The sequence below is a fragment of the Helicoverpa armigera genome, chromosome 19 (assembly GCF_030705265.1).
Source record: "Helicoverpa armigera isolate CAAS_96S chromosome 19, ASM3070526v1, whole genome shotgun sequence".
Taxonomy (NCBI): domain Eukaryota; kingdom Metazoa; phylum Arthropoda; class Insecta; order Lepidoptera; family Noctuidae; genus Helicoverpa; species Helicoverpa armigera.
The window spans coordinates 5,756,101-5,783,383 of NC_087138.1; the positions used below are offsets into that span (position 1 = coordinate 5,756,101).

Here is a 27,283-nt window from a genome sequence, read left to right on the forward strand (position 1 = left end):
GAAGAGGAACATTATAATTTTGCGAAGAGAAAAGAAAGGATGTCCCCTAACCCAGTGTCAGCAACAAAAATTAAGAACATCGGTTGAAATTAACTTATGTTACTTGCTGATTTTATTATAAAGATATTAGAATCTGAAATAGGTTAACTAATCACCAATGATAATGATACAATACAATGTTGTTAAGTTTATTGTTACGTAGAAAAGATACAATGTACCGATAATGATAAATTAGCGATGGCATGATAAATCAATGGGAAAGCAATTAGTGTTGTTAATGATAGTAATCGCCAAATAAATTATGATGAAAGTTAAGTTTTTACAAGCGAAAATAAGGAGGATTAGTAGATACACTTATCTAGTTCTAAGAGAGACAATAATAAACTAATTACAAATATGATTTATACGACAGTAGTTGTTGTTATAATGCATACATACCGGCTAACACATACTGCTGTTAAATTAGGTACTGTGTTTGAGAAAATACTAATGTCTACAGAATAAATATGTACTTACAAAACAATCTCAATTGTCTAAGGAAATCAAACTAAACAACAGTGCTAACTAGGGTGATGTTCTACAATCCAAAATCAGAAAACTCAGGAAGGTTTAGAAGAATTTTCCTTTTAGTTATTGTCCGGCCGAGTCCATTGAAAACAGAAGTAGGTTTTACGTACCTACCTACATACAATTAAAATTGTCGCACTACTTTTTATTTGTGTGCTTATATTTCTCCTAACTTCCTCATGATTTGTGTATTTTCATTTACATTATATTCATCATAAATAGCTTTATTCCTAACTAAATTCCTAAATTGGAAGAAACCTGCATTATCATGAAATAAAGGATCATGCCCATATTAGTATGGAGTCAAAAGTCAGCAACGCTATGCAATGCCCAAATTCCAGTTCTATGTCATACGATAGCTTTACAGCCATATTTGTAAGATATCTAGATTTAATATTATATAAAGCACCGATTCAAAAGATATTGGACATTAAACATGATAAATTCCCACTGGTTTTTTATACATTTTATCGTTTATAGACAGCATTGCTATTAGTTTTTCACTAGGAACTTCATGATCATCACGAATTCATGACTTTTTTATTTTTTAACCGGTGCTTTTTAAGACTTCTAATCTAAATATATAAAACTCAAAGGTGACTGACTGACATAGTGATCTATCAACGCACAGCTGAAACCACTGGACGGATCGGGCTGAAATTTGGCATGCAGGTAGATGTTATGACGTAGGCATCCGCTAAGAAAGGATTTTGATCAATTCTACCCCCAAAGGGATAAAATAGGGGATGAAAGTTTGTATGAAACTTTGTCAATTTTAAACCGATCGGACTGAGACTTTGCATGCATAAAGCTACTATGGCGTAGGCAACCCTTAAGAAAGAATTTTGATAAATTCCATCCCTAAGGGGATAAAATAGGGGATGAAAGTTTGTATACATCTTCTTAGATTTGTACACGCTAATCTTCCGAACTACTGAACGGATTTCAATGATTTTTTCTTTGTTGTATCAGTATTAAGCCTGGTCAACATATAGGCTATAATTTATCTTCGAAACTTGAAGACCTGATGCAGAACTCCAACAGACCAACAAAACTATAAGAGATACAAAAATGATGCCATGGCAAAAATTGTTTCATGTGATGAGCATTTTCAGCTGAGATAATAAATTTTAAGATCTGGAACACCTGATGTGGAACCCCAAGAGCCCAGCTTCTCTATACCATATACAGGTATGACGTTTTAGCAAAAGTTGTTTAATTTGATAAGCACTTTCTATTGACTTACACAAATTGAAGATCTAAAACACCTGATGTGGAACTCCAGGGGCCCAGCTAGACTATAGCATATAGAGGTATGACGTTTTAGCAAAAGTTGTTCAATCTGATAAGCACTCTCTGTTGACTTATAAAAATTGAACCACACCTACACCTGATGTGGAACTCCAGGAGCCCCGCTAGACTATAGCATATGAAGATATGACGTTTTAGCAAAAGTGGTTCAATCTGATGCACTCTCTATCTAAATATATAAAACTCAAAGGTGACTGACTGACATAGTGATCTATCAACGCACAGCTGAAACCACTGGACGGATCGGGCTGAAATTTGGCATGCAGGTAGATGTTATGACGTAGGCATCCGCTAAGAAAGGATTTTGATAAATTCCATCCCTAAGGGGATAAAATAGGGGATGAAAGTTTGTATACATCTTCTTAGATTTGTACACGCTAATCTTCCGAACTACTGAACGGATTTCAATGATTTTTTCTTTGTTGTATCAGTATTAAGCCTGGTCAACATATAGGTTATAATTTATCTTCGAAACTTGAAGACCTGATGCAGAACTCCAACAGACCAACAAAACTATAAGAGATACAAAAATGATGCCATGGCAAAAATTGTTTCATGTGATGAGCATTTTCAGCTGAGATAATAAATTTTAAGATCTGGAACACCTGATGTGGAACCCCAAGAGCCCAGCTTCTCTATACCATATACAGGTATGACGTTTTAGCAAAAGTTGTTTAATTTGATAAGCACTTTCTATTGACTTACACAAATTGAAGATCTAAAACACCTGATGTGGAACTCCAGGGGCCCAGCTAGACTATAGCATATAGAGGTATGACGTTTTAGCAAAAGTTGTTCAATCTGATAAGCACTCTCTGTTGACTTATAAAAATTGAACCACACCTACACCTGATGTGGAACTCCAGGAGCCCCGCTAGACTATAGCATATGAAGATATGACGTTTTAGCAAAAGTGGTTCAATCTGATGCACTCTCTATTGACGTATAAACATCGAAAATCTGGAACACCTGATGTGGAACTTCAGGAGCAATACTACACTTGAAATGTATAGAAATGAAGGTTATGAAATAGGTATGGTGAATCAAAAAAGTAATTAGTCCGTCTTTTAGACACGTATTTTTCTTTTCTCTCTCTCACAAACAAATAATAACGAAGATACAACAACGCTTGAATTCAATCCCTTTGGGGGTAGAATTGATCTAAATCCTTTCTTAGCGGATGCCTACGTCATAACATCTACCTGCATCCCAAATTTCAGCCCGATCCGTCCAGTGGTTTCAGCTGTGCGTTGATAGATCATGGAATCAAAGACGCACGCTCATACTTGAGAGATTGGTTCTCTACCCACTAAACCACCACGACTTCCACTAAGTCACCACGACTTTGTCATCTATTTAATGTTTTTTTACGTAATAATACTTGTGTAATATTTTTGCCACACACAAATGCGGACTAATTAGAATCACTACTTTTATCCCTATGGTCACGTCTATTGCGGTTCAGTTCTCAGCGTTTTGTTTAGTCTGCTGTGCTTTTGCTGTTAAAGTACAAAAATTAAGTATATAGAACGTTTCTCTTCGGTCCCTTAAAATTCAATATCAGACTATTCAGATCTTTGATTTTGCTGAGCCCGTAGTCGCTGGCATAAGGGACAGGATCCGCGTACGAAGTCGCGGGCAACAGCTAGTTATCGTCATAATTCTAGTTTTTATTTAATAGGGCTATCTTGTGATATACTTTCTCTGGGCGTTACTGGGGCACAGATGGGCATGGTCCTTTGTGTAGTTGAAGTCCATTTTGATTGATTTGCTTTTTTTGGACATCCAAATTTCAATTTTTCGGATTCGGCCGGACCTCATGCATACTTTACCAGAGGCAGCGTGAAGCGACAGCGTGATACCAAAGCCTTGCAAAGCGAACAAGTGAGACACTTTCTACCTGAGGGGTTCACTTTCACTTTGATCTTGGTCTGCGGCGACAGGACGCCGTAGTCAACGTCTTCGTACAAATCCTGTTAAAAGAAAATTTTATGGCGTTAATAAACTCGAAAGAAAGTAACACTGATATCTATGGGTTCTTGTTTTTCTGCTTGTAGGATCACTTTTGTAGGAAATGTCGCAAGTTTACTTGACAATTCTATTTGACCGTTATAAACGATGCCAGTTTGTATTACTTTTATTATTTTTCTACATCTTTATCTCAGATATGTTATATTGTTGTAAAATTTATTTACTGCGTCATCAAAGACATAATCCCAAAAACGAGGACGGCTAAAGTCTACTCCATAAATACAATCGATGCTAGCTTACAAATGGCCTTATCTAAAAAGCCCCCGTTAACTATATTCCTAAACTATAAAGTTGATAAGAGGCTAAGAAGGCCCTTCATAAGTCACAAGTACATACCTCAACCCTGTATCCAGCAGGGTTGTTGAGGCCAAGCTCCCGCAGCGTGACGGCGACGTCTGAGGGTGTGCCATCAGTGCGTCTGTTGACAAACGCCACCGCGTACGAGTAGTACTGGCTCTGGATCGGCAGAATCGGACGCGACCAGATCTCGATGCCTCGGTGCTGGAAGAAGAGAAATACAGTTAAAAATACGAAATTGTAATGAAGAAAATTTAAGGCCTACAACCAGTAAAATACTACAAAAAGATAATTATGACGATGATGATAAGTCTAAATAGATAAATAACATCATTGTTGCATAAAATCAAGTAAGTCCAAATTGTTACGATAAAAATGTTAAAAGCTAGGATACTTGCACTGATTTACTTTCCGGAAAAACATAATATTAGCTTACGACAAAATTGCTTTAAGTTGCTAACATTAACTTTATACGACGTCATTATTTACCTTGTATATCCTCCTGCCTTGAATTCCAAGTGGGTCTTGATCGACTTCGATAATCTTCCTGTTCTGCAGGATCGCCTTGTATTCGGGCCGTATGGTCCTCAGGTCCACGCTCATCAGTAGTGGCGCCGCTAAGATCGCCCAGATCGCGAACTGCGTCTTACTCTGCTCGTATGATAGGCCAAAGTTGCCGATAATCAGCTGGAAATGTAGAAAAATTATGTTAGTCAGAATCAATGAACTTGTCGATTGAAAGACGCTACTTATGTATTGAGCCAGAATTTCCGATTTATTTATCAGCAACAATTAATAAAACTGGAACATAAAGCCTGCAACGAAATTTGCGTCAATCTCAGAATCTCAGTTTTGTATCAATAATTATTTTGCAAGGTTTCCTCACCATGTCAGGGTCATTCCAATGTCCAGGGCCAGCGTTGGGCACGATGACGTCCTGATGGTTTCCGTAGTAGTCTATAATAGACTCGACGGATGCCCACGAGTCTTGTATGTCGTCGAAGTTACGCCACAGATTACAGTGCTCGATGATCGACGAGAAGTTGGGCTGGAAACGATCAATGATACTAAATAAGTTATTTGGTAAAAAAAAAATGTGAAAAAAAAAAAATGAAAAAGTAAAATCTTGTTAAATGTAACAAGTTTCAATAAAGATGTACAGAGTACTTCAGAGACCGATTTTTTGACGGTGAGAAATTATTATTAAAAAAAAATCGTAGACTTTAAATAAATATGTAGATGACATTAGAATACAATGTGTGAGAGACAGGTTTATGAAGAATTTATCATAAAATCGAATTGAGATACGCAACATTAATGTTTATATCAGCAAGCATAAGCATCTCACATAGATTGTGTAACTCTTACAATGTAGACTTAAGAATATTTAGATCATTTGCATAATTACGTTTCGTTACCAGTAGCTGAATCGCATGAATAGACAGAATGAGCACTAGGGTGTCCCAAAAAAATCAAAGTCATTTTTTTTTAACGCATACCCTCCTATTTTTTTCCTTTTGGTCCAAAACTATTATAAATAAAATTTTATGGTGGTAGGACCACGGTAACCCGTGCCGACTTACATTTGAATGTATGTCATACTTGCTCTCTAAGACTAACGCAATCTAACTCGTCGATGTGCTTGTGATTTCTTGTTATTTAGTGATCGAATCATTGTTTTCAAACAGCCAACATGTCACTAGACTTAAGCAGTTATAAAAAGAGTATATTTTTAATTAGGGGACCTAAAGCATCAAATGACGGGCTCAAAACTTCCGTCTAATGGACAAGTTCTGGCAGTTTCATAGTACACCTAGCGACCCGCTCCGGCTTCGCACGGAATAACAGTATTTCTGCACTATTTAATGTGTGTTATTATACATGTAAACCTTCCTCTTTAATCACTCTATCTATTAGAGAAAACCGCATGAAAATCGGTTGCGTAGTTTTGAAGAATTAGGAAGCTTACAACGGGACACGGGGACAGAAAAAGCGACTTTGTTGCATACTATGTTGTAATATTCGGGGAATTAATTTAATTGTGAATGAAAACGTAAATCTTACTAGTCGCGAATGCATTATATTATCTACTGGGAAAAGGCGCGTATTCCAACTAAATCTTTGCCTAATTGTGTGACGAAACTCGTCACCTTGTATCAAGTTTGGAGGGACAAAAGACACAAGACGTTTTTAAGCAACGCTATCACGACTTTTTCAGCAACTTAGATATGTAATTTATTTGATTTTGATTAATAAGAATAAATCATCATGTCCCGAGCCTTTTCCCACTATGTTGGGGTCGGCTTCCAGTCTTGCCGGATTCAGCTGAGTACTAGAGTTTTACAAGGAGCGACTGCCTATCTGACTTCTCAACCCAGTTACCCAGCAACCCAATACCCCTTTGATAAGACTAGTGTCAGACTTATTGGCTTCTGACTACCCGAAACGACTGTCAAAGATGTCAAATGACAGCCAGGAGAGCAGCCGGCCTACAGTTAGTTACAGAAAGCGCGTGCCTGTGAGGAGCAAAGGAAATTACTCTTGAAAAACGATTGGATGTATCGTTTTTCAGGGGTTATTTTGTCTTTGCTTAATTTTTTTTTTTCAAAAGAAGATCTTAACGGTACGTTGTATGACAAAATCACCTCTAACTTCATTTCAGTAAAAAACGAGTTATTTGATCGATCGCCTTAAAATTAATGACAGTTTTCTACATGAATGTGTCCTACCTTCTAGTCAAATAATGCTTCGTATCAAGAAGCCAAAGTTTCAGCACTGAGAGTTAGTGAACGATGTGGCCGAAAGATCGGTGAAGTTCATGCAAGACTTTTATTGATTAATCACAGTAGATGAGGAACAAAAACAATTATTGTTAGGTACCCTCCTAGAACATCGGAAAATTTATCCTGACTGTAAAAAAAAACTACTTTAAAATGAAAATTTTAACAATGAAATTATTTTTCAATGTATATGAGAAGATAAAACATTATTTGGATGTATTCGAGGTTTATTTTTAGTAATAATAATTAAGATCTAAATTTCTCCAGAGTAAGTCAGTACAAATTTTCATGTGAAAACTTTGGCACTAAGTCGGCACGGGTTACCACTGTCTGATCGAGATAATATTTATTATACGAGATAATGAGGTCAAACCGAAAAAAATTAGAGGGTATGCGTACTTGAATTCGAGAAAAAAAAAATCCCCCTTATGTCTTGGGACACCCTAATGAGCACATTGTTACATTCTTCACGTATATTAACATTGTATCAACGGTAATTTGCCACGAGTCTTACAGAAGGTGCCTTTATATTCAAAGCAAGCAATTTTGTGTCTTGAATGTTATTGCTATTTGCATTAGGTGCGCGATTGTATAGCTTGACGTTACCGAGACTAATAGACAAAAGTTATGGCCTTGCTTTTTATGAGCTATTGACATTAACATGTCATAGGCATAATAGTGCACAAATCGAGAGATTCGATATAGTTTTGGTCATGTTCATTAGCTGTTGGAATCATTTTAGAGCGAAACGTTTCCACCAAATTGTAAATGATCCAAGCTTAATATTATATAATAATGCAACGAAGCTTTATTTGTTTCCAAAAAGTTTACACAAAAACATAGAATTTTAAATGTTTAATAACATAGAATGATGTTGACTCCAAATCGGTGAAAATTTTATAGAATTTAGAAAACACTGATTCTCACCTGGATACCAGCGTATATCTGATAGACGGGCCAACTGCAGGAGTAGACCATCTGTCTGCCGGTCAAGTTGAGCTGTCTGCCAAACTCAGGGTATCCGTAGTCCATGTCTGCGGGAAGGGCGTAGCATCCATCCAGCTTCACGTAGTCCACGCCCCATGCCGAGAAGGTAGCTGCGTCTGGAGATGCAGAAATATGTTTAAGTAAAGAGCTTTAAAGGGGTAGAGGTTGATCCCAGCGGGGCCCACCAGGGTCAAGACCTATCGGGGCTGCGGGGTTGTTCGAAAGAGTTAAAGCCACCCTGGGACATAAAGGGCTTAAGAAGGAATATGATGGGTTTTAGTTAGCAAGAGTTTGACACTCAATCACGCTCCTCACCCACAGCGGGGTAGACGTTGAATGAAATAAGAAGAAAGTTTCAATAATAGGACTGCTTATTTTATATTGTTATGCTTTTATAGGAAATAAAGAAGTGATATGATAACGCATGACGTATTCCTTGAGAATCTACAGAAAACAAAAAGGGGCCGTGCTTTTAGGCTCCTTTCACTTCTTTTACACATATTTCGGCAAAATAACGAAACTTTCTTATTTTTAATTCGTTTAATATTCACAATCTGAAAAATAAAATCAGTGAAAGGTGAAACGTAAAAGGACTTATTGGTCCTTTCGGCAGATAATATTATTTTTTTAAGTAATCATTAAATACATTTGATTACTTTTTAAGAACTTTCTCTTTTTATAATCGATATTGTATCTTAATGTTATTTAAATGTTTGTTTGTGTTTTCTCTATTCAAAGAATTTGCAATCAAATTAATTCTGGTTACAAAATTAATTTTGAATACAAGTTTAATTAACCAACGGTTGTTTTGCAACTATTACTACGCTCCAAGGATATTTGGTTCATTTATAATAATCTTACTTATGCTTAATCCTGTTGTATTTAGCTGAACCTGTTCCATTGTTCTACCTATTTGCATAACACTAAATAACCGCAAAATCATTTGGGAGATTTTAGTCGCAAAACGATTTTGTCTTGGTTTGTCTTTTTCCAAAATTCATAATTATTTTTGAAAATTATTTTCCAACCATACACATTTTTTGCAAAACAATATAATTCCTTCTAGAGATGGCGCTATATTGTATAAAATTTAACTAAACCATTTATTAATTTTTCGTGCAGAAAGTATGGATCAACAAACAGACAGACATACTTTTTGTATAATGAGCGTATACGATACTGTTTGTGGTACAAACGACGGCAGAACACGCAACATAAAAAAAGTCCTAAACATGGCATTAAGAAAATCAATAAATGGTTATCAAATTGACCGACAGATGGCGTTACAAGGCTGCAACGAACGCATGCTCTCACGCATTCTATCAACTTTTAAAATTCGAATAATGTTCAGCCAGGTACGAGTTAGAATAACAACTGACAATCAGATATCGTAATACAACTGTCATTGTAGAATTGTTGATGCGTATCGCATGCGTGTGGCATTTTAATCAAAGGAATCTTTAGTTGACCGATGGTAATATCATTTTCACTGTTGACTTTCGGTTTTCAATATATATGTTATGTCATGAAGTACCACTTATTGATTGTGTCTTTGGCCAATCGTTGTATTAACTTTGTCTCATTTCAGGGTAAAAACCAATCATAGGTAAATTACTGAAAAAATAAGTGAAGTGAAGTGTGTTATATTGTTGAGGTATCCATTTCTGAAAGCCGATAATTTTTTTATCGCACTATAAATACTAGTTACTGCTAAAACGATTGTTGAAGTCATAAGGAAACCAATCAAATATCTATGCAAATAGACCGTGTTACAGCTAACAAAACTGAAACTAATATTTATTCATCATTTAGCTATTAAGTGTGTTCCTATCCTAATAACTTCCAAGCAATAGGCACGCGAAATATGCACGCAACACAACTTATAGTGTAATAGTGCAGTACAAGCTAAATGCTTACAAGCAACGTCAGAGGAAGTCACGTGTATGTAGTAGGTGAACCAAGCCGTGGGAATCAATCAGGATATATTTCTAAGATAATAAATTTAACCTTTAATTCGTGGTTTGAAAGATCTTCACGGGTGGTCCGAGTTGGCTAAATTATTGTGGTAACGTCATAACAAAAAGCAGGAACAAAAAATAATAAAACATATCTAGCAAAACGCATGCCTATTTCTTCGTCTGCTTTTTCGCGGGAAACGCAAAAAAGTACCAAACTGATTTTGATGTGGTTTTCAAAAATAGTGTGGAGTTTATGAGATAGGTGTAAGGCCTTCAAAAATATTAAATAGGTATATAATTTGAACCCGGGCAAAGGTTTAGCTGGTATTTATGAAGTCATCATGTATTCTACACTTCACGTGTCATTAGGACATTCCCACAAAATTCCTGACAAATGGCGACCCTAACAAAGCCCCAGTGCACACAGTCGGTCAGGAAGTCACGACAACTGTTGCAATACACAAGATATTGCACAACCTTTATGATAAATACGACTATATTCAACAGACATACGCGTATCATACTATTCCAAGCATCCCATGAATTTATATCGATTCTAAAAGTATCGAATAGCACTTATTAGGTCATTCGAGTTGGTACATCGAATAGCAAATTTCGATATGTAGGCTAAGTTGAGACATAGGTCTATTGTTGTGTTGTAAGTTATCGTATATGTATTTTTAAGTAGTCTGATTACAAATGCTGTTTCACGTATCTTTGTGAGTTGAAATTTTCGCTTTGCAAAAATAGGTGTTGCATTTCAAATGATATAATAATGTGACAAGTTTTGAGTCGAATTTGGTTAGAATTTATTATAGCCAGTCTCTTGACATTTAGAAGAAGTATTTGTGATTAAAGTGTAAAATCATACATCCTAATGATGTATGTAATTGATTACTTCTGCTTGGTGATTGTAACTAGCATTCACTTGAAATAAGGAAATATATCGTTACTTTTGCACCTTACCCTGTACAACTTAGGTTCTTTTTGATACAATGCCACTTATTTTAGTACGATTTATATTAAAAATAATTGTGATTACCTCCAGCAAGATGTCCGACGACTCCAGGGTATCCTGCGCATGTAAAGTTTCCATAATCCTCGTAGATTCCAAACTTCAGACCCTTGCTGTGTACCTGTTAATAAAAAAATCACCATTAATACCATGAATATGATATGAAATAAATTCATTATATTCGGAGTTCTGAAAGCCAACCAGTAGGTTAGGTTGAACCTATTTATACCTATGCATTCTATCGCTAAATATTCAAAGGTACTTGGTATAGTTATACCTAAAAAAACTAGGATTCGACAAGTTCAGAAGTTCATAAAGTAGCGTAGGTTACAGCCACAACATTACAACAATTTCTCAAGCTTTAGTTTCTAAACAAAACCTTTACATACATATTATATCTGATATATATCGCCGTGTCAATGACCTTCTTCAGATCTTTTCGTAATTCAAAAACCACGGAACTCGAACCAAAACTTTTTTACCAACCTCCTAAATCATTGGTTTTTCTTTTGTTTCTCTGCGTGAATACTCTTCGCAAGAAAACAATTGACAGTAAAAAGATGCTTGCAATCACCTTATTTTTTACTTTGAGCAAAAAACTTGAGCAATATCGCGTTCATGGACCTTAATTCGTGCATCGTTAGATAATGTGGTTCATTGTTACAAAATCTATTGAAAAAAACCGGCCAAATGCGAGTCGGACTCACGCAACAAGAGTTCCGTACCATTGTTTAGAAAATGAGCAAAAAAATCACGTTTGTTGTATCGGAGCCCCCCTAAAATATTTATTTAATTCTAGTTTTAAGTATTTGTTGTCATAGCGGCAACAGAAATACATCATCTGTGAAAATTTCAACTCTCTAACTATCACGGTTCATGAGATACAGCCTGGTAACAGACGGACGGATGGACAGAGGAGCGAAAACAATACAGTCCCGGTTTACTCTTTGGGTACGGAACCCTAAAAACTATGCTCATTATGTGAGAGATCACGGATCATTATTTTGAACGAGTCATTCACTCCTCTACAAGGCTACGAAAAACTATAACATTTTATTCGTTAGATAATAGTCACCGATTATTTTTGTGAGAGATTGATCGATATTGTTACACGTTTTGGCGGTTCAAGGGCGTAGTAACAAAGATATTTTGATACATAAAGCTTTATTCAATGGGCATTCTTTTGCAGTGATTGTGTTGAGAAATCCAACCTTGAATTTTGGTACTTACATAAATTTTGAGCTTTCGGATTTTTTTGTTATTATTTATTCATTCATTTGAAAAAGTTTATTTGTATAAGAAATCGATACAAATGGCGATGTACATACATATGAAAAACTAAACAGCCTAATTAATTTACGCAGATAAGCAAAAAGATGTTTCGATAAGCTTCCATACTGATAAAATTTGAGATTACAAAAAAATGCGTTCATGGTGGGACGTAGATATTTCTGATTTACTTTATATTATAAAATTAATATTCTTATATAAATCGTAAAACCATAAGTCAAATATGTTAACTAGATACCTACCAGTTAAACAGTTACCAGTATATTAGTTAAAACAAAGCCGACTAGTTTCGATAGCTTGTTAACTACAGTTCAAGGGTCGAGCATTTACATTCAACTGTTTATGTGTTTACTATGTTAAACGGGTAATTTTAACTCTGTAAGTGGGAAACAAAGGTAATGTCTTAGAATTGGTTGCACCTTGAACTTTTATTAGGTACACTCGTATAGAGGATGTTTTAATCTCTTGTAATGAGACTGAAATGGATGCTAATCACAAGGCAACCTAAACTTTATAAGTGTGTGTATATGTTTGTTACACCTTCACGCGTAAGGTAGCTAAACGGATTTTGATGTAACTTGGCAGTAACATAATATCTGTTTCTGTTACTGTTATAGCCTTTTTATCGTCCCACTGCTGGGCACAGGCCTTCTCTCACACGGAGAAGGATTGAGCATTAATCACCACGCTTGCTCAATGCGGAATAGTGATTTCAGACTATATAGTCCAGGTTTCCTCATTAAAATGTTTAGATCTCTCTCTCTCTCAAGAAAACATTAAGACGTTTTCCTTCACCTTTTATCAGCCATGGGTGTCCAAGATATCTTAGAAAGTACATACAAACTTAGAAAAGTTGCAATATCAGTTACTTTTATTACTTTTGCGAGATGTATTTTTCTGAGGCAGAGGTTGTAACCGCTGGTGGAAATATCGCAGTCAAAGAAAACCGATGCTAAAGGAACCTTTTGTCTCAACATTCAAAACTTTACAATACCTAACAAAGCAATAGGAAAAGAAAGTAAACAAACACAATTACAAACATAAATATCACAATAACATATCATCAAAGAAAATCTACGCACAACAACTTTCTAGCGAAACTGCTTATTCTGTTCGAAATTCACTTTCCTCATAACTTATAAGCATAATATATACATACTTATACGTTTATATTATACGCTGATGTGTTTTCCCTCACCGAAATAAATAAACAACTAGCAATTTTAATATTCGACTCATTAAAAAGACATATAACACATCCATTAATAAGGTAATTTGACAATAATAATGTGTGTTGATGGATAATTTAAATACACTCAACTTGATAATATATTTTCCTTTTTCAACCGATTTGAAAGAAAAAGGTAGTTCTGTGTCCAACAGGCACCTATATTTTTCAAGAATATAAGACAAGAGAGATGTGAATACAATACTCTTTTAGAGGCTTCAATAAACTGTCGTCTCAATTCATAAATCAATTTTTTATTCGTGGCATAATTAGGTTCAAAAATCATGTTTTTTTTTTCACTAATACTTTTGCATTTTTTTAACAAGTACCTATATCATAACGAATTTATTATATACTAGCTTCCGCTCGCGGCTTCACCCGCGTAGTGTGTTGATAAAAAGTAGCCTATGTGTTAATCCAGGGTATCATCAATCTACATACCTCAACCAAATCGGTCCGGACGTTTTTGCGTGAAAGAATAACAAACATACATCCATACATTCTCACAAACTTTCATAGGTTTTGGTATGGTTCATTTGGTAAAAGAACTTTATCCCACAAATAAGCATTCGACTCACGGTTCAATACATCACACAAGCTACAAAGATGACATGTAAGGTAGTTAGGCGAACGCGTCGTGCCGGCCTATTGCGCAAACCCGTGGGAAAAGCCCCTGCTGACTCCGTTTCGAAACTTACGAGGTGCCACTGTAAAGAACCTATAATAGCTTCCTTTATCTTCTCCTAGATTTCTGAACTTTTATACGGTACTATTGTTCATTTTCTCGATACTCACTTCTTACTTTACTAGACGTTTTCCGTGTGAACCCGTACCGAGATAAAATATAGCCTATGATACGAGGGAAAGTGTTGCTTTCAAACACTGAAATAATTCAAATGATCTGAGTAGTTTCAGAACCTTTAGGGTATAACCAGACGAAAAAACTGTTTCGTGTTAATCTATAATATCGCAAAATGTGTTGGTAAGCGCATAACTCAACAACGCCCGGACCAATTTGGCTAATTCTTTTTTTGTTGTGTTTGTTATTGTCAGGAGAAGGTTCTTATGAAAAAAAAATAGGGTAAAGTAGAGAAGTCAGTTGACGGGAGCGAAGCCGCGGGCAAAAGCTAGTTATATATATTACTATATAGACTATTATATTCTATGGTTATTAAAGTGGTAACTTCATGTCTTAAGAGCAAAATTGAGCTATAAAACGTATTATTGAAATTGATGTATCGTTATAACATTACATTATAATAATAATGGCTTATTTATGACCCATTAAGTGGTTAAACCTTTAGCTGTAGCGCCATGAATCAATATTTAATTATGTGGATCCGTTAAATGATATATTTACATAGCTGAGCACATATTTGTTTGGATAGTTTAATATGAGATAATGGATAAGAAAAATCAGATTAATTGGTTTGTTTTTAAGGATTCAATTTTACGTTAAAGCTATCGTTATACATTGAGTCGTAACACCGATGTTCATCATCATCAGCCTATCGCAGTCCACTGCTGGACACAGCCTCTCCAAGTGCACGCCACTGAGATCGATTTTCGGCTTCTCGCATCCAGCTCCGATGTTCGATACTCGATTATTTAACGATTTCTCGATTTCAATCGAGTTCTCGTAGTAACATCTCAATTCGAGTGGGGGATTGGGACAGGTTGCCAGGCTAGTTAGGCGGTTAGGCCTCGGCCGATAATCGCTAACATTATTTATTGCTTCCTTTGAGAAAACAACCTGTTTCATTTGCAACACTTGTTCTACTTGGAAGCTAAAGTTCGATCTTATTTGCATGTAACCAATCTGTTTGCTGACAAACTTCTTGCGGGTTCTGCTAGCCTGGTGACTCAATGTATTACGAAACTTTGGTTTTGATTTGTTTAACGATCAAAAAATTGATAAATGCTGCATGGCGTGTATGTTTCAATTTTATCTTTAGTAAACAGTCAAAAATTATAAGTATGTACTCATTTGCATTCGATGACGTTGGTACACTTTTTGTTAGTTTTATTTTAGTTTTCGATTATCATTGTACAAACATCAGACTAGCTTAGATGATTTTGCAGGATGCATGATTCATGTTGCGAACAAATCGAATGATTAGCGAATTTTAACGATGTAAACCACTTTAAAAATCCGGGTTTTAACACGGAGATAATAAAATCAAAAATTAACATAATTTAAAAAAAAAACTGCCTTTTCCAGCATCCGGCCATTAAGCATACATAATTAATATAGGTACATGTACCTATTTCCATTCCTAAATATGTCTCAAACTTTTAATCTAATTTAAAAAGGTCACATCATTGTTGTTCACAAACTCTTTTGTTTCTGGTCTGACATGCGGCGAAGGCGTGAGAAACATCTGATCGACCACGAAGGTCTAAAGATAAGTCCCGCGATAATTCAGGTATGTGTACCTACATACCTACATGTCACTCATTGTCTGAATGTATTGTTGGCCAGTTCTCATAAATGTAAGGGCTTTTCTTACGACACTATTGTAGTACGATTGCGAATGGTGTAAAAAGTTGCAATCTGTTTAAAATACTTTAGTCTTATTGTTTCTTGACCTTTTATTTACTCTGATCTCTTTTTTAAATGTGTGACGAAATATAGTGACGAGGATGTGTGACCTTATAAGGGATGCCATTTTTGGAATGAAGTAATAAAGTCTGACGTATGTAGGGCAATATAACTTGTTAGTGATAATGTTCGCTCCATCTTGTTATGCAGATTCCTTTATGCACGAGTATTGCTTAATTTAAGAGAATAATGAATGGATTTATATGGTATGTTTACTAAAACATGTTTAATGAGAAAAATGTACCTAATACGCGGAAAAATCATCTAATTAGTAATTCTTTATTAAATTCTATTGTTCAATTAACATAAAAAGCGACAACACATGCGAAATGTTCTATTAAAGAAATTATTCCTACATTACTATCTAAATTCAGATGTCATGTGAGATAACATTCAAGAACATATTATAATTTCGAAATTGACAATCGGAAAAAGCGTCAATTACCTATCATCACTGACTAAATCCTATTAAAAATTTCTGAAATGAGTCAAGTTGAATAAGGCTTTAACGTTTTTACAAACAGGAAGATAAGTGCCTCTTATATCATGTATACTTTTACACTACAATTAATTGTTTTGACATGAAAATTACCATGGCTTCTACGCCTGCAATTAAAAAGTAATTGACTCAGTTTGAAAAGGTTAAACTATTACGACGCACCTTAGATACAATAAGTGGTAGGTTGCTAATATTATTTTGCAATCACTTTTAATTACTACGTAAGCTTCCTTTAGGTACAATCACTACAGTGAGTGAGTCATTTTTATTTTTATTTTGTAACATATTAAAAATTACTTGTTTATTTTTTATCGTTGTCTATTATAACTTTTTTGTCACACACAAAAATCGTATTAATGAGCCGATTTTTTCATAATTTCGAGAAAATTATCTGTTATTAGGAGACGACGAATCTCTGTTATTTCAAACCAAATCTTCTTTCAACTCAATTTAACTAGAAGCTCAAACACACTGAATCATAAACAGTGCACTAGTCACCTATTACCGCTTCAACAACAATTTACGTTTTTCCCACATTAAACATTTTTTTTATCTGGGATGACCTGAAAACGGAAATACAATGAGGCCACGAGTTATTTCCCATACAATTTGACAGCTGTCAGGCTAGACAGCACGACGCAGTGTCAAGGTCACATGCACATCAACGGAAAAACGTTGGCGTTTGAGCGACACTACAATGTTGTGTATCATAGTCGTTATTATGTTCGTATGACGTTTTGATATAGGTTCATATGCTATAGAAAAATTATTTACTTGTTGGGAAATATGCATTCCTTCATCCATTATTTTCCTCTTACCATCTGCCGTAAGTTGCTTACATCTTCATTGGTGGTAACAAGTATAAAAATGAGATTCGAAATGTAGTACGAGAGATGAATTCAAAGAAGATGTAGCTAAATGAACTAATAAAAAATCACAAAGCCTACGGCAAACTTAGACTTTCGCTACGAATTTATACGCTAGCTAGAGAAATCCAAGCTTATGCTCGCACAGCATACAAGGGTTCTTCAATCTACACTAGAAACTGCTCTCTATACTGGCAACAACCGAAACCACCTATGTATAATACAAAAGTATCTCACAGCCTCACAGCCGTATCCAACGCGTGATCCATGACACGATTAGGTACAAAACGACACTGTATCAAATTCATTCGTTCCCCCAAAGGGTAATGTGTTCTCAACGAGAACAAACCTTTGTTCGCACATGCACACCATAACTCACTTGGACATTAATTGATTTTGATGATCGGATTAAAGTGTTGAAGTGGTTTTATAGCAAAACTATGCATGAGTAGACTTTTTGCTGCATGCATAATCGATTGGGCGAGCATTTTGCATACCACTGCACTTATAACAACATGTTAAGGACATAGGTATCAAAAACCTATGTTGTTGTAATATGACAGAAGTTAGAATGTGACTTATTAAATTGGTCTAAAAGATACGAAGCAAAACGCCGTCAAACAAAAAAACATAACATTTTCAATTAAACCGCGTTCTTCTTTCATCCAAATCGAACAATTTCCTATCCAATGAAAGCGTGAAGATTCCTCAATTGTAAAAAACTATTGAAAAGCGAGTCTGTTTCCGTGTTTACGCACACCGTGCAATCGACTTTTAATTGGCGTACACTTGGCCTAGTTATCGACAAGTTGGGCGTTGGCCGTTTTTTACACTTTTACCGCGACCTTCAGGGCAGGTAGCCGCGGTTTTTCTCACGGCGAGCGATGAGACGACACTGAACCGAATCTGTAACGCGCTCTCGTACGAATGATGTGAATTATGTACTTTAAATTTGCATGAATTGAATGTTCTCCTAACGTCATTGCTCAACCAAAAACCATACAACATTGTCTAAGTACCTTTATAGTGGCATACAAAAAATTGCAAACACAAGTCAATTCGTTAATACATGTACACCCACTGAACATTAAAACCACGTAATTGTTGATATCGTTTACAACTCCTATTTAGGGCAGCTCATGGGCAATCAGAGGCTATTTCGGCGTCTCAAGGCAGGCTATTTTTGCTTGTTATACAAGATCAATGTTATTGGCGCCCAACAGATAAACTGGAGCGAGGTAATGAGAATTGCTTGTGGTTTCGCTGAACATCAGTTGTTTGTAAATTATTGCGTACGTTGCGTCATGTTCAACAACTTTTAGGTGACTTTTGCACGTGTGCTTTTCAGGGTGATTTCATTGAAAGCAGTTATGGTAGGTAGAGGTAATGTAAGAAACAAATCATAAGTAACCTATAGTATGATACCGAAGCAGTATATAGGTTTTAAATTGGCGTCGAAGTTAACGAGATGGAAGAGAAAACGGAACTCAACGTAACAAGACTTACCATATACTTATTAGTTACAGAATCATTGTTCAAGAGAGAGTCTTTACGATATTGTGTGTTCAACTACATAATAACTGATGTGATACTGATAGATAGTGATCGTGTTGTGTCTATATTACCGCCAGTAGACTTTATTCGATATCATGACGATAAAGATGGGTGCATCAAAGATCTAACCGAAATTTCCACACCTAGTATTAATAAAATAGAACTAGATGTTCGAAATCTAAAACCTCGAAACATTGTCAAGGTACCACAGAAGTTCAATCCAATTATTTCAGGAACCCAACAGTCCAATTAGGCTATTAAATTTCCAGACCTAACCTAGTTCGGTAGAATCGCAAAGAAAGTCGCAGCCACAATGCAATTTGCAGTCTGCCATCCGTAACTTTGTCTCTCTCGTCTAGAAATGATTCGGTGGCATCACGGACGATTTGGTTGAAGGAAAGCGGGTTACTAGGCCTAGATCTTCTATACAATCTGCATACATTTTGTGGGCACAATCCGTGATGATTGGAAATTTATGGCGCGTCGGATTTTATGCCTTATTGTGTGCACATAAGGAGGTTAATAGACTAGATATTATGAGCTGTAGGAAGTTATCAAATTAATGTTGGGGAAATGCAAAATGGTTAGGAGAGAGCTCTGTTTATTATATCTGTGTTATGAGCATGTTGTTAATCGTATTATTTTATTTAACTAGAGCATTGAACAGAGTACTGGAAAGCCCTTGTAGTACAGACATCAGATATGCCTTGGCTGACTCAGTCCCATTCTCAGTTCAAGGACCACATTCCTCATAATTAACTTTTTAACAAAACCGATCATTACAAGTACTAACATTATAATTCGCAAAGAGCTAACGTTCACTACAGAACCAAACGATTGTACGCCTCAAACGATGTGAACCAAAGAAACAGAAACCAATGGATTCGCACATATTTTAGACGTAATTGCTATTGTCTAAACGTCAGACTGTGACGAGGAAATCGTAGAAAATGAACTGAAATCAGGAAACTAGTTGGAAGTGATAAAGCGTTAATAGCTTAGGAAAAACGAAGAGCACTTAGTGTTAATATGGTTACGTTACGGTACAAATTAGTACATTTTAATTACAGTGAGTCAGTGGCAAGGTAAAAAGCCATAGAGCCCTTACTTTGCCTTAAAAATTGTGAGTAAGTATAACACACTTATTAGGTAGGTAGTTCTCTTTTGTATGACATCATGATCCTAACAGCTGTTTCCCGTGTTTTACCCGCGTCCTATGTAATCTGGAGATAGTCTAAGTTTTCCGGCTTCCCAACAGTGAAAGAATAGTTCAAATCGGTTCAATAGTTAACAGATTTTAGGGCACAAACAAAAACCATAAATATCAATTTTCTCTGCTGATTTGTAAGTACACATTTAGTGTCAAGCAAATCACTTATGTCAACGGAATGGGATTCGCTAACGTATGTATATTGTAAATATCAAGTTTATTCACCTCTGTCTTTAGGTTAAGTTTAAGGTGATAAATATTTGCATTAGGAACTGAGGTTGAATCACTTCCATATAATACCTCTTCAGGTTTTTAATTTTTTATTGATATTTTATTTTTCTTCATTGTAATTTATCATAAAGCACTAATGGATCACATAAAAAATCACTATAATATTTATTTATTTATTACACTTTATGCACATTTTGCACAATGGCGGACTTAACGCCATATACGTTTTCTCCCAGTCTACCTTTGGGTGGTGGGGAAATAGCAGAGGTAAGTGCAGTTTTTGATATTATAATAAATTTCTTTAAACTCCAAGTAACCGCTGTTTTCAAAACCACTTATGCATATTGGGGACAAACAGAAATCTCTATCTATGACTTTTACTATTTCTGTAGGTACAATGTTGATAAGTAATTCGTAAAGTACCTACTTCTCATTAATTATGAAAACTCTCTGTCATCAACATCAAGCTTATTAAGAAATATTAACCCAGTTTTCAATTTGCAACACAAGTTACATTAACAGTTTAACAATGCTCATAATCATACTTTGACATCTATAATGGACGAAACAAAGACTCACATTAATCTTCCAATTACTTTGAAAGACACCGTTTAGGAGAAATCATAACGCAATTAACAGATACAATGAAACAGGTTTATCATCTGAATCTAAATTAATACAATTTCTGCAACGAGCTTCATCAATATTACTAGTAGTATTAGGAAATCGAGCCAGCTGAGACACATTGATGCAATGAATAACAAGGACATTTATAAACATAAATATCAATTAGAATAAAAATCGAAAGCTGTGAAATATACTTTAAGAATTAAGAAGAAGAGAAGACAACAGATACATAACATTTTTGACATTGATCATCAAAGGAAATGTTGTAATAACGGAGAAATTTATAAATAAACAGGTTTATAAGGTGTAAACGGTATCATCAGATTCGATGAACAGTTGAAACACAACACCTAGCAACCGTAGAGGTTAGTCGTGTCAATTCTATTTGAGGTCTTTCCAACGGCTGCGTAACTTTCTCCAAATTCGATAATGTACCGGATTACGATTCGATTAAAACAACAATAGACCAATTCAAGAAAGTTTTGAGAGCAAAATAAAGTTAATGTGACTTAAATAAAGTGAATGATTGCATATTATCTAAGCAATATTGAACAAATAGAAAATTTAATAATTTATTTTGTTGCGTAACCTAATATGCACTTTCACAAATAAATGATTGGATACATGGCGGAATTGTTTCTAATACATACATTAATGATAACAGCGATACATTTAGAAATCATCTCAGAAGTGAAGATGAAAAGATACCATTTTTAGATCTATCATATTTCACATATAAGCAGGCTTACTCTACTGAACCCCTAAAATCATGATCCAGCCTGTCCCTTTGCTGTTAGTCAGCGACGCCCTAAGCCGAGGCTCGTACCCCACAGGGGGTGCCCTTAGCGCAGTCGCTTAGTTTGTAAGCTTTTTTGCCCCTGGCATCCACAGGGATTTTGACCGTTTAAGCAGTCAACAGCCTCCTACGCTGAACTGCGAGATGCCATTCACAAAAAAAAAACTCTACTGAACAACCAGCTTCTTATGGAAGTGAAACAGCTAAACAAATATACATAAATCCATAAACAGTCAAAGATATACTAGTCAATCAAAACATAACTCATTGGTTCGTGTTCCCAACCGACGCATTACTAGATGAGAGTGATTAATACACTCATGCCGACAATTAATGTCATGAAGTTTTGACGTTCTACTGAATTATAAGGCAACAAAGCCTTGAAGAACATTCAGTAGACGAAGTGCGTTGAACTAATCATTTCGCGGCTGTTCACAACAAAGATGATGTGACTGAAGATAAACGTGCAAAAAGTAGGTGTTTTGATGCAACATTAGAAAAAATAGATGGTGCAAATGTGAATAAGAAGTTTCTTCTCAAGCAAAATTGTTCAAAATAGTGCAAAAATTGTTATGGCAACTAAATATAGCGATTGGCTGCTTTAAGTCCCCTAAAGCTTAGTTTAGGTATACTCACAATTCCATAAGTCTACTACAGAAAGTTCTACTAATACTAAGAAAAAAAATGGCATCGTAAGCAAACAAATTACAGTTGTTAAAGACTCCGTTAATTTTAAATTCTATTGTCTCAGTACAAACAAATAGTAGTACCGTAGCACCTACATATTAGCAGTAGCAAGTGCCAAAGTCTAGTGCAAACAAATTTTAATCTTAGCATTTAACTTATGACAGTTATTTGATTAACTGGACACAGACACACGAGGTGCTGATTTCTTTGAATTAACGGTGTTGATGCTAGCGATCCATCATAAGCTTTTATGAAGACAAATATACTTTCTAACGCTGTAGTAATTAGCACTATCTCATCTTATTGTACAAATATGTACAACGGCCAACGATTCCCCTACATATTTCAGTGACAATTCGGTTGATACAATTGAGGATGTATGCAAAACTGTAAATGACGATGGCAAATATAATTTGCTCAATCAATAAGATCCTCAAAATACATCCTATAAAAAGATTTTGCTATAGGGTTTTGCCAAAAAGCTTTCAACTAAACGAAAAGCATTCACACAAAATTTTACACAATTACTATCTCTATTCAATACGTAATACAGACATAAAAAATCCATACACATAAGCACAACACAATAAAAATCTCACGAATGTCTATTATGTCATGTAATTGATCTACCACCACTTTCTAGGCACGCGCGCCAACCGCGGGCAAACTGCGGTAAGAATCAATTTACCAAAACATCACTTTGGCAATACTTGAAGACGAGATAATCCCTCAGAGTCATGATTTCCTGGTAGCGTGATATGATAGGTGGCGATTGTGACATTAGATTTGTCACGGATAATCGTTGTTACTTCACCATAATTACTGTTTTACGTGTCTACAATTTATTAGAAATCGTTTCGCAACTTAGTTATTAATTAACATAAATGGTTCTCTATTACACCGTGGAATGCCACAAGGGTTGATGTTAGGGCCAACACTTTTAGAGGGCGATACTTCTTGCAATTATTTGACTGTTTCTGGTTTACCAAATTCTAAGAGTATTCTAGTCATCTCTTTCGAAATCCACAGGAAGTAATCCTCATTATACAAACACGGTAAAGTTAAGTGTTTTACAACAGATGGTAAAAAGTTGTACACTGTTCGACGATAAGTATGTTGCGTAACTCGTGACATGACTGCGGGTCATTTCGTTGGACATGATACTTATTTCTAGTTTGGTCACTAACGATGAGACTTTGTAAGTGTTGGCTTCAACTTGTTTGTAGAAGTTATTGATAATCGCGCAGACGAAATACAGGAACCAAAACCCTCATAATTAATTAAGAAGCTTCTAGATATAATAATAAAGTTACAACAAAACAAAATAATTGAATAATTATAAAAGGATACACATCTTATCAATGCTATAGCTCTATGTATTTAAGCCACCAAATACATTATGATGACAAAAACTAAAGTACCCACTTAATAAATTCACGAACTGTGAAATAACACTTCAACACTTACATTGTCATCGATCTAAGTAGGTAAGTACGCTATTAAGTACAAAATAACACACGACATTGGCAAAAAAGACCTTAACTCAACATTAGTTGTGGCATATCATTTATAATCTGAAAGTGACTTAAGTTAAATGGATTAGAAGCAAGGTTACAACGCATGATTAATTCAAAGAGTAAATATTACTGCTACCAAATCTAATAACCTAGAATATTTGCGAAATAAAATTTCGCAATCCGATTTACATCTGTGTTTCGGAAGGCACGTTTTACTGTAGGCCCCGGCTGTCATTTAACATCCTTGGCTGTCGTTACGGGTAGTCAGACGCCAGTAAGTTGCTGGGATAACTGGGTTGAGGAGGTCAGATAGGCAGTCGCTCCTTGTAAAACACTGGTACTCAGCTGCATCGGGTTAGGCTGGAAGCGAACCCTTCCCTAACATAGTTACGAAAAAGGCTCGGGAGATGATGATGAGGTATCCGATTTACATCTAAGCTTAAATTGCAACGATAGAATAAAGGTAGGTAAGGTAGTACTCCTTACTTCATTAAGTGTAATCACGAATAAGGATATGCAGAAGTGGGTGTGTATCAAGGACTTCAGAACTATTAGAGTTCCCATGAGAACTTATTGACGCCTACTAGACCACATCATTTATCTAAGATATTAATCACATGTAAGCACGACTATGCTAGTTTGTTTTTGTTATCTGCATCTTGATGAATATTGATTTTAATAGCGTCGCACATAGCTAATGCAGTCACTCCCTTTTTCTGTTATTGCGTATGTCCTAAGTTCTTAGCATTAGTTGGTTAACTGGTAGGTGTACCTTAGTACAAAGGCCAATCATTATCTTCATCTCATATAATTCATTTGGTAAAGGCAATAATGATTGATAGAGGTCCATAAGATTTAAGTATGGTCATTTAAGTAAACGATACCTATGACCTTCCCTTTGAAACTAAATAATTGCCATCTTGTTAAACGTCAAAATAATAAATCTTCTCAAATTACAATAACGATTTTTTCTTTATGAATGATTTCCAAACCATCCATACCAAGGTTGAAAACGCCGTAGGTAGCATAGCTATCATTGTTTTAGCAAACAGCAATTAAAAAATTAATAGTAGGCGTACTGTTATTACACTGGTAACCATAAGAAAAATTAACAATAGCACTGTTTTGTAACAAGATTAAGATTAATGTTTTTATGGACTCGTCAATGGTGATTTATCATGTAGAATATAAAGCTCCGTCTACTAGCGACTGTGTGTAAACTATAACATAGTAGCTACTACAATATTACTCAATATTAACCTGTGAGAACAAAAAGTTATCAGGCCCTATTATGATGGTTTAATGACCATAATTCTTTTAGTGTGAGAACCAGATGGAACTAAGAATGCTGCACCTCCATATATTTTTCATTATATTCGGAACATTTTAATTTTGTCTCTGATCTCATAATCTTTAATTTGTCCTATCTTACATTGAACTCTAAACTTCAACATTATCATTAATCTCAGCAACTAAATTTAAATCAAATTATTAATATCATCGTAATTACTACTAGCCATTTTCAAAGACATCTCACTATTTATCATTCTTACATCGTCCTCCGTGGCTTTGATAAAATCCCTTGAGGCTTGATTCTCTAAATAGCACGTATCAATAATAGCCTTGCCCCAAGGCTCTAATAACTAACATACTGCAGAATTTATAATGACATGCTCTATTGTTTTTAATTGATGCCTATTTGTTTTATCATGTTCTACTTAATACCTATGGGAGAAACGTGTTGTAGGTGTAAAGACGGGTCAAGGGTTTTCATTGTAGTCGCTGTCTTGTTCTTCACCCTAATTATTATTAATATCAATTGCTCTAATAAATCGCCCTTTCCTACCGTTTACAAAATTTTCAGTATCACGATTTCTGTTCTAACCTAATAGTAGGTAATTCTACCTCGACTACCAAAATAATTTGGGTTTCGGTTTTATCTCCAACTTCAACCTTTTGGACGTTTCATAAACAATGTAAAAAACCCCGTCTCTCTTATTTGCATTTGCAAAGATGCCTACATCTGTAATTAATCTTATATTTCCTTAAGTGATTTATGGATGTTTTTATACAAACTGATCGATGATTCATTATTTCTTGTCGATAAAGATATCATTCAAATGACCAATAAAAAGATGACACTGACAACTGACATTGAGATTACAAGAAGTCACTGACACTGAAGAAAAGTTTTTTGTTCAAGCTTCAATTAGCAATTACATGGTTTTTGTTGTTAAACAAAACAGCAGGTAGAATAATAATATTTACTTTTTCATTTGAATACCTTTTGCATCTTTCGATAAATAAAATTATATCTATATTTAACTTAGACTTTTAACAGGAAACAAGTCTTAACAAAACCAGAATTTCGTATTATATTCATATTAACAACTTCCCAATTTACCACAAAGAGACCGACAAAAAAAACATCCGAATTGAAAACCTCCTCCTTTTTCATGTTGGTTAAAAATACTAACCAATATTTATTTAAAGTAAACCAACATCACGTTTTATCGTGAACCCAAAGTTTCACCGTGAGAGTGACCAAACAATAAACAAACGATGAATGAAAAGTTTTCAGACACAGTCTAACAAGGCACACAATAGGTTGTCTATAAGACCAGTGTAAAAACCGAGCGAGTGCTATTTCAACTTGTTAGGTAATGATGTAGTCTGTGCACTAACTCTTTTGTGTTCGTGACGAAAATCTCAACGCGTGTTTTGTTTAGTAGCTTTGGGTGTAGTGTTAGAAAAACAAACTCTTTTATAAACTCAAATACCACTTTTTTTTAATAAGCCATAGTTTTTTTAAGATGTCGTGAAAGATGAAATAGGTTTCTAACAAAATCACTCCCCTTTATCTTTTGAATGTCCACTGAAAGCTTCTATATCTATAAAAATAAGAGCCTGTACTCTACAATATAAATTAGCTCCTGAATCATCCATTCATACTGTATTATGTACTTAAGATTTTAACAAGAAAACATGTCAATATGTCTTTGAAGACAGACTGAACCGTCTTCAGTCTGTCTTCGACGTTCAAGTTCAGACGTTGCGATATCAAATTAACGAGTAATCCGATTAGTTGATATTTTGGATACAGCAAACACGAAATTCCAGCTAATTTACTGAACACCAAATCGCTTTTTTCAGCTTATTAAAACAGTTCTCAAGTAACATTCGTGATTGCATCTATTCCTAACTGCAGTAAATCATAAGAACGAACATAA

General features: G+C 35.2%; 1 protein-coding gene across 3 annotated transcripts in view; it reads right to left on the bottom strand.

Annotated features, from left to right (window-relative positions):
• The window catches only part of LOC110376691 (alpha-N-acetylgalactosaminidase), a 63,899-nt gene that overhangs the window by 974 nt on the left and 35,642 nt on the right, over positions 1-27,283 (bottom strand). For 2 of the 3 annotated variants that reach the window (XM_064039382.1, XM_064039383.1), the window contains exons 4-9: positions 10,974-11,067; positions 7,914-8,089; positions 5,093-5,254; positions 4,696-4,893; positions 4,246-4,410; positions 3,775-3,851 (exon numbers count right to left, since the gene is read on the bottom strand). In XM_064039382.1, the coding sequence (XP_063895452.1) occupies positions 3,775-3,851; positions 4,246-4,410; positions 4,696-4,893; positions 5,093-5,254; positions 7,914-8,089; positions 10,974-11,067 (872 nt within the window). The remainder of the gene's footprint in view (positions 1-3,774; positions 3,852-4,245; positions 4,411-4,695; positions 4,894-5,092; positions 5,255-7,913; positions 8,090-10,973; positions 11,068-27,283) is intronic. The other variant, XM_021335261.3, reaches the window with a different exon arrangement.